This window comes from Populus trichocarpa, chromosome 4 (genome assembly GCF_000002775.5).
Source record: "Populus trichocarpa isolate Nisqually-1 chromosome 4, P.trichocarpa_v4.1, whole genome shotgun sequence".
In the NCBI taxonomy this organism is placed as follows: domain Eukaryota; kingdom Viridiplantae; phylum Streptophyta; class Magnoliopsida; order Malpighiales; family Salicaceae; genus Populus; species Populus trichocarpa.
The window spans coordinates 17,033,545-17,042,150 of NC_037288.2; the positions used below are offsets into that span (position 1 = coordinate 17,033,545).

General features: G+C 33.6%; 1 protein-coding gene across 1 annotated transcript; it reads right to left on the reverse strand.

The window, feature by feature from the left end:
- Positions 1 to 5,731: 5,731 nt before the first annotated feature.
- LOC7453666 (protein JINGUBANG) lies at positions 5,732 to 7,928 on the reverse strand. Its single transcript, XM_024599132.2, has one exon. It carries the CDS (start codon positions 7,639 to 7,641, stop codon positions 6,268 to 6,270), a length of 1,374 nt encoding a protein of 457 aa, XP_024454900.2. The 5' UTR covers positions 7,642 to 7,928; the 3' UTR covers positions 5,732 to 6,267.
- Positions 7,929 to 8,606: the final 678 nt, after the last annotated feature.

Genomic DNA, 8,606 nt, shown 5'->3' on the forward strand with positions numbered 1-8,606 from the left:
TCTTATCTAAAGTGAAGTTGGCTTTAAGCTTTGTGACCCGTGGCCCATCAGAAACTAACTTCATATTCTTACGGTAACAAAACAAATGTATATCCAATCTAGTTTTTATATTGTCCTTTGTCTTTCTTTTCATATCCATCACCGTGTTAAAAATATGTTCAAACACGTTCTTTTTATATGCATGACATCCAGATTATAGCGGAGAAGATTAATCTTTCAATAAAAAAGCTCCCAAAAAATACTTCGCTTTACCCAATTATAGGTCATATCAAAACCAAGAAACTTCTGCTTACTGGATTGAAAACCAAACACAATGCCCTTGTGTTGTAAGACCACATCATACAATTCTTCATCTGATGGTATCGGCGGTGCAACATCCTTTTCAACTCTACCTACAAAAAAGTCATTTATGTTCTTTCTGTACTTATGATTGGTTGGCAAGAACCTCTGATGACAATAAAAAAAATGATTTACCATCATTTGTTAAGGTGAAGGCCTTGTTATTTTTTATACAGTATGGACATGCTAATTTTATATGAGTGCTACAACAAAAAATCATCCTATATGTAGAAAAATCATTGATAGTCCACATCAAACTATCTTCATCTGAAGATTTTGTTTTTTTATACTTTATATATCAAAGCCCTAAATGACCACAATCGACTCAACTCATTAATCAAAGGTCGAAAACAAACATTTATATTCCTACCTAGACTATTAAGACCGGGTATGACCATAAATAAGAACATAAACTCCAGCCCTATACACATCTTTAGTTCCAAGTTATAAATTATGAGTATTACTAATCAATAAGAATAAGGTGCAATAAATAACCTGAATGGATTGAATCCATCTGTACATAACACAACATGTATATTATGTGGTTCTATTAAAAACTAAGGATGCACCCTATTAAACTACTTCTAGGCTTCACCATAAAAAAGGTGAATGATGCCATATTATATGCTTTATAATTTTTGGAGACATGAATAACTTTTGTAGTTTAAGAGTGATTGGAAATCATCTTAGTTTTCTATGTGTGACAAGAGTCTTTCTCTTACTAGTTTTGGATTTATACTAAGCATGCCCACGTGTTTTGCACACGATAAGTTTTATATTTTCATGGTAGTACAACATATAAAAATTTAGATACATGTCAATTTTCTGGTATCTTAGGCCGAGGGGTTTCATCATGAATTTAGCAGCATAAAAGTTCCCTCTTAGCCTATTCTCTTGAGGTAAAATTCTTGTCACTCATTTGATAATTCTATCATAACTGACCTCACACAACCCATGATCTGACTTGATGGTGAACACCTATACAACAATCGATAATTTACTCTGATTTGTGCACCCATCCCATAATGGTTCGTTGGAATATTTCAAAAGTTAAAAAAAACATAATTGCATCTGTATTTAATTCTTCATCTATAATTAAACATTTACTTGCATAATCTTGATTTATTCTCATTGCATCCATCACCATACTCTTATAATGATCATTATTATTATATATAAATCCATGCATGTTGCTAGAACTAGAAGTTGAACCAACCATTCATTTTATCACGTTCTCGTAAGGAACATAAGATTCTCCATGTGTAAACCAACACAAGTATTTTTCCATAAACCTTTTTTGTAGAAGATACATTGTAACAACTTCTGGATCGAGAAATTTTTTTTATTTTTGTTCCTCTTGCATAGACATTTAATACTATCACCACTAATATTTTTAGGATAAGATACTGCATAATTAATAAAACCATCAACTCCATTATAATAATCCATCTTGCGCAACATTTCAAGTGAAAATTAATACATCAAAGAACAATCATCATTACTTATATGAAACCTATATAGAATATTGATAACAACATGTATTAATTAATAATATGAACTAAACAAATTATCGGTACCCAGCTAATTAGCTATCATTGGTTGAATTCAAACTTATTCAATCTATTTTAATAGTACCCTTTAAACATTATCAATTTTCTCCAAGAAATTTAAATTCCTCCAAATTTATCAAAAAATTCAACTTAACAATAAAATAGACAAAATATGAAACAAACCCATTGAATAACTCATTATTTATATCATTATATAGAACACCTAAGTTACAAAATCAAACTCAATTTCATCAAATGACAAACAAATAAATTTTTTCAAAATATCAAACAAACCCTATCATGTACAAATTATGCATTCATATAATAATTTTCTATAGAAAAAAGCTATAAAAACAAGTAAAGACACAAACAACTACATATACTACATAAAAATGCCAAAAAAATAACATAAAAATGCGTTACAATAAAAATGGATAGGTTTGCGTACTTGATGTGGTGAATCTTAAAAAACTTGAACAAGAACAATGATATTGACAGAGTGAGTGTTGAGGTGGTTGGATTTTTTTTATTATGAAAGCTTGATTTGTGACAAAATAAAAGGGGGAAAGTTGTTGTTTTCTGCATAAAGAAAAATGAAGAAGAATAAATAGAGGAGGGGGAGAGGGGGTGTCGTTTGGCAAGTTATAACTTAAATATTACCAATTGACATGTTAGATTTATCGTTCGAAATAATGAGGGAATACTTGCCCAATGCTATTTCTTTCCTTGAATTCCACCTGTAATTCCCTTGGTATTTACTGACACCGATGGAAATAGCGACGTCATGTTTCATCAGTAAATGTCACTGTAATTTACCAACGATATTTTTTTATGTTGGCATTTCCATTTCTATTTGATAATTTTCTTGTAGTGTTTGAACACAAGATGCCTATTCTCTCTAGTTTTTATTACCAAAGGAAACAAGCCAACAAATATTAGATATATTATATTTGATGCTATTAGGAAATTGTATGGTAGTTAGAGTCATATAGTTCATATACTATTTTGATTAGAATCCACTAGTATATTGGCCCGCGCTCAGTCGCGGGTTAAATCAATTTTAAAAAAAATGTAAAAAAATATTAAAAGCAGGAAGAATTTTTTAACCGTGTTATTAAATATGACCAAGTGGGTTAATTTTGAGACCTCTCGACTCAGCTCTTTACCTAACTCAAGTTTTTAATTAAATCGTATGGGAGCTAGCTCAACTTAAATCGATCGATTTCATAGTCCAAATGCAACCTTGAGAATCAATAAAAACATGACTTTGCTTTTAAAAAAACTTCAAGATGACAATTTTTTTAAAATATTAAGACAATGACATATTGGATTGACCTCGGTCTCCCCGCGACTCGAGTCATGAACTCTATTGATTTTAATAACTTATTTTATAACTTATTTTATTTAATTATATGATAAAATAGATGCTCATAAAATTGAACACCAACCTAAAAATAGACACTTATTTGAAATAATTATCCATATAGAAAACAAACAAAAATCCATAATGCAGTCTATTTCCCAACAAATCCAATATTAAAGGATGAAATCAAAAAAGAATAAATGAAAAATAATTAAAAGACAAAGAAAAAAGCATATCCTATCGGTGGGTAAACTCGTCAAACCTGTGAACTGTGTTATGGACTCCACTGAGATTATAATTTTTTTTAACTATTTTTTATTTAACTATATGATAACAAAAATAGATGATTGCGAAATCAAATACCAATCCAATATCAAGATGTTTTTTTAGATCATGATAACCTCATAAAAGGCGAAACAAAACCAATTATAAAACTGAAGTATCTAATGATAAAATAAAATAAAATGTAATTAAAAAAAGTTAACCTTGTTAGACCAGGGAACCAAATCAACCAACCAATCCTGTGAATAGGTCCATGGACTTTATAAAGTTTAATAACATAATTTTTCTCTGAAACTAATTACATGAGAAAAATAAATGATAAAAAAAGTCAAGTTCAATTAAAAAAAAAACACCCCACCAAACTTGTAAACAGGACAACATAGGTTACTTTAACAAACTCGCAAACTATGTTAATTTTCTAGAAAGGTAAAATAAAAGGAAACAAATTATGAAGCCAAATTCTCAATTATCCCAATAATAAAAAATGAAATCGACAAAAGTTTTTTTTAAAATCATAACAAAAATTCAAAAAGAAAAACAAAAAGAAAAAATAAAGAAAGCAAAACATTGCGGATACTATTGTCATTCACAATGTAATGCGTATGGGTGAGTGATGGTTTTCTCACACCCTTTAATTTTTGTTACTTTGTAAAGTTTAATAACATGACTTTTCTCTAAAACTATTTTTTTTAACTATATGAGAAAAAATAGACTATAAAAAAGTTAAGTTCAATTAAAAAAAGAAGACAACCCACCAAATTTATAAACCGAGGCAACCTGGATTACCTTGGCAAAACCGTAAACCACGCTAACCTCATATAAAAGCTAAATAAAAAGAAGCAAATTATGAAGTTAAATTCTCAACAATCTCAATTTTAAAAGATAAAATTGAAAAAAAAATCATAACAAAAATTCAAAAACAAAAAACAAAATAAAACATTGTGGATTACTATTGTAATCCACAGTGCAATGGGTGTTGGGTGAACATTGATTTCCTCACATTCTTTAATTTTTGTTACTTTATAAAGTTTAACAACATGATTTTTTTTCTAAAACTATTTTTTTAATTATATGAGAAAAAAATAGACTATAAAAAAGTCAAGTTCAATTAAAAAAATAGGGGAAAAAAAGAAACCCTACCAAACCCATAAACTAGACAACTTAAAATATATTGACAAACCCGCAAACCATGCTGGCCTCATAAAAAAAAAAAGAAATTTTTTTGATAAAAACAGTTTTGAAAAAAATCATAAAATAAAAACATGTATTAAAAAAAAACACTGTAAAGAATTAATTGCTGCAATGCTTTCATTTAGATTATGTTAATATTCTAGGATTTTCTAATCATTGCATATATAAATATTCATTTGTTATTCATAAGCGAGCGAGACACATTTTCAGCGGTGCAAAACAAAATCCCCCAATAGAAGATAAGATTAGTACATTTTCTACAGAGAACACCTTTGATTAATCTGCGTATAAATTTGGAGGTACACTAACGCACATAATCCATTAATTTGACAAGTAACTGATGAATCTTGGCAGCTATATATTGACTTTAAAATTAGAAATGAGTGATTTACAAGCAATGATATTGATTCTTCAACCTGACAAAAGCAAACGAAATATTCCAATTTCATGTGGACCTCCGTATTCCCCTTGGTCTTTCTTGTTTTCTTGAACCATTCCCCCTGGGTTAGCTTGTCGCGGTTGCCCCTTTCTTCTCTTACAAGAATTACCAATAATGACAGTGACGAGAGAGACGTGAAGTTACTTGCATATGCATCACATTGCGACATCGATTATCTTCGTGGCGATCTTTTGCCATCGGCTCGCCTACGAGAGCTGACAAGAATCGCACGTCTTCATTTTTTATTTTGCAAAACTAAGATGTTCGTCGCCAACACTGTTGTTTAAAAGTAGCTCAGTACTGTCCCTCCAAATTCGTTAGTTTTCTATATATGCTAGCAATGAATTCTTAGTTTTCTTTTTAAAGACAAGAGTTGTGTCCCTGTTCAATGTAGTTTATTGTGCCAACCCAGCTACTACTGATCGATTAATCACCCCTAATATTTCATTATGAAAGCAAACCGCCTAGAATTCATTCAACTGGGCTTAACCTCAAGGGACTCGTGATTCTTTTATATGTAGAACGACTTGAAATTCACAAGTTTGTCTCAAGTTTCCTGCTTTGTAATTGATCAAGATCATATATTATAACAATAATTTGCTAAGGGTGCTCAAGACACCCTTTAAGCTTTTTCGATACAAACGCATAAACAAGGCATTTGCAAAGTTATACTGCTAATATTTACAAATTACAGCCCTTCCAAAGTACAAAACATTTTCTGTAACTAAACTAAACAAAACAACTATTGGAAGTTCATTTTGAGTATTTCTGCTGCGGTTGTCTAATCTCATGCCACTGTCTCCATCTAAAAACCTGCCAATAATAGACTTCAAAGTCGGAGCTATAACATCAACAAAATATTTTGACAAAGAGGGGAACTGTTTTACTTAACACGTGAATGCACCATCAATTTATCTGTTGTTGGCCTGTTCACTTATTTTCAACACCATATCTATCCATGCCTTGAAGCCCAAGCTGGCCACCAAAATCATGTGATCCATGGATCCCATAGCGTCACTGTACCCCGCTTTCCATGGCATTTATAGCAGGGTTCCCCGCTGCCAGTGATTCACGTACTATTCAACTCGTGTCGTGAAGACACTCTACCCGTGAAATTGTCTTTTGTTTTGGGTATGTGAAGAGAAGCCCAACCTAGGTGATGGATACTCCCTCCACTTTGGCGCGTTCTCTGTCACGCACCAAACCTTAACAGACTTGTCTAAACTCCCACTATACACTATCCACCGCTGATCTCCTTCGTCAGATTCTTGATCTTCTACAACGGCTAGGCATTTCACTGGCCCACCATGACCAGTCAAAACTGCCAAGCAAGTATGGACGCCGCCACCTTCCCTACGCCACACACAAATACTTTTATCAGCGGACCCACTAAACACCAGATTACCAGCCGACGCCAAGCAAAGGACGGCCATTTTGTGGCCCCTGAGGACCCCACCATGTGACAAGAGCTTTTCACGTTCCCAAAAATTTACCAACCCATCGGATGAACCACAGTAAATTACAGCTGATTCTTGATTTACCGAGAGCGCTGTCACGGCGTTTTCATGTTTTAACAGTGTTTGAACCAAAAAATGCCGAGTTCCTCTCCCTTGAAGCTCCCTTCTCCATGCTTTCACTGTTCCATCAGCTGAGCCGGTAAACACCAAAGAGTCGAACCCGGTGACAACTGAATTTATAGCATCGTCGTGGGCGTTGATTGATTCAAGGCATTTATAGTCTGAAACTCGCCAAACTTTTAGGGTTTTGTCCCAGGATCCTGAGTATAATAAACCCTGATCTTGATTCAGGCTTAGGCAAGAAACTGCGTCGAAATGCTTGATACGTAAAACATTGCGATGTCTACGAACTTCTACGTAGTTCTTGGGATTCAAAGAGCCTTTGACGCAATCTTTAAGAGTTGGCAAGGTCCCAACTCGTCTGTAAACACTTGGGTTTCTGGTAGATATCGTCCAGACTCTGATCTTGCCATCTTGATGACAAGTGAAAATCTTTTCACCGCACACAACAATGGCCTTAACCAATCCACTGTTGGATTTAAACCCTGAAAACTCCTTCAAATTCTTCCATACACGTACGTTCTTGCTATCGGAGCCAGTGTATAGAAAATCACCAGAAGCAGCTATAGAATAAACATGACCTTCTTCACGTGAAATTGATCCAACAAGGCCATTTTTAGAGAGCTTATGGCTGATTGGAGATGGTATTATCCAAGGAGATTTAGTGTATGGAGACAGTTGGCTCCATGGGGAGAGGTAAGGAGAGAGATCACCACTTGGTGGGGTGAAACTGCTGTAATATCTAGGACTCATATTGGTTGAAGTTGGGCTGTTTTTGTTGCTTGATTCATCATCATCTTGATTAAAAATTGCAGGATCGGAATGCAAGAGAGCACCGAAAGTTGGTCGCTGTATTGAGAGTTCTGCAACCATGGTGCTGATGCCTCTTTCGTGTTTCATGGAAAGCAAATCAGTAGCAGAGGGTTCTATAACAATTCAGGAATCAGGAGTTTTAGCTAGAAAGAAGCTTGAGAGGTTCTTGAAAAAAAGTTTGGAAAGCTAGCAGAAGGCTGGAACGGTTTGAGAAGGGCTAAGGTTTCTATACATATTAATGGACGATTCAGCAGTGGTTGGTGATCTAATGGTGTATAGGTAGACACGTGGAGATTAACGGCAGTAATCATTACTAACCGGGAAACTGGTTGTGCCGGTAATAAGGAAACTATGAATCTATAGAAAATTTTGCAGTATGAATGAATAAACGGCCGTTTTTATTTAATTTGTTTGCAAAGGCGTTTAGTATTTACACGCTAGTGTGTGTGTATATATATTATATTTTGGGAAAATATTTTTGGATTTTCTTTCTAGAACATGGACTCACGGGTAATCAAGAAAGAATCATTACATGCAAACTACTTTCACATTGTTGGACTTCATGTTCCCCTGGAAAGGAAAATCTTGACCTAGGACTCGTCAAGATGTTCTGTTTTTATACCTGACCGGCGTACGCAATGTCCTTTTTTACATGCTAAAGCCATTATCGTTTTGGAAGCGAGGATATTGTTTAATTGTAGCTTGATTATCAAGACCAATAAACCAGCTGTTATTTGTTTTATTATTCATATCATGCTTCTCAGCAACCTTTACATTATCGGCAAACAAGAAATCATGCGATGAGTTGCGACAACAACGTTAAAGAATGCTACTCAAGCTCATTAAATTTGCTTTCTGAACGCTTTTGGGACAGTCTCGCCGTTCTAATCCATTCTTTGTATTATTAATCACTCTAGCCATGCTAGTTAACTACTTTACACGGGATTCTCCCTCTTCCCAAACACTATTATTTCTCTCAACCATTTTAAAGATTAATAAAAACGATCGAGAAACAAAAAGTATCAAAATCATGACCATCGGATCATGATTTT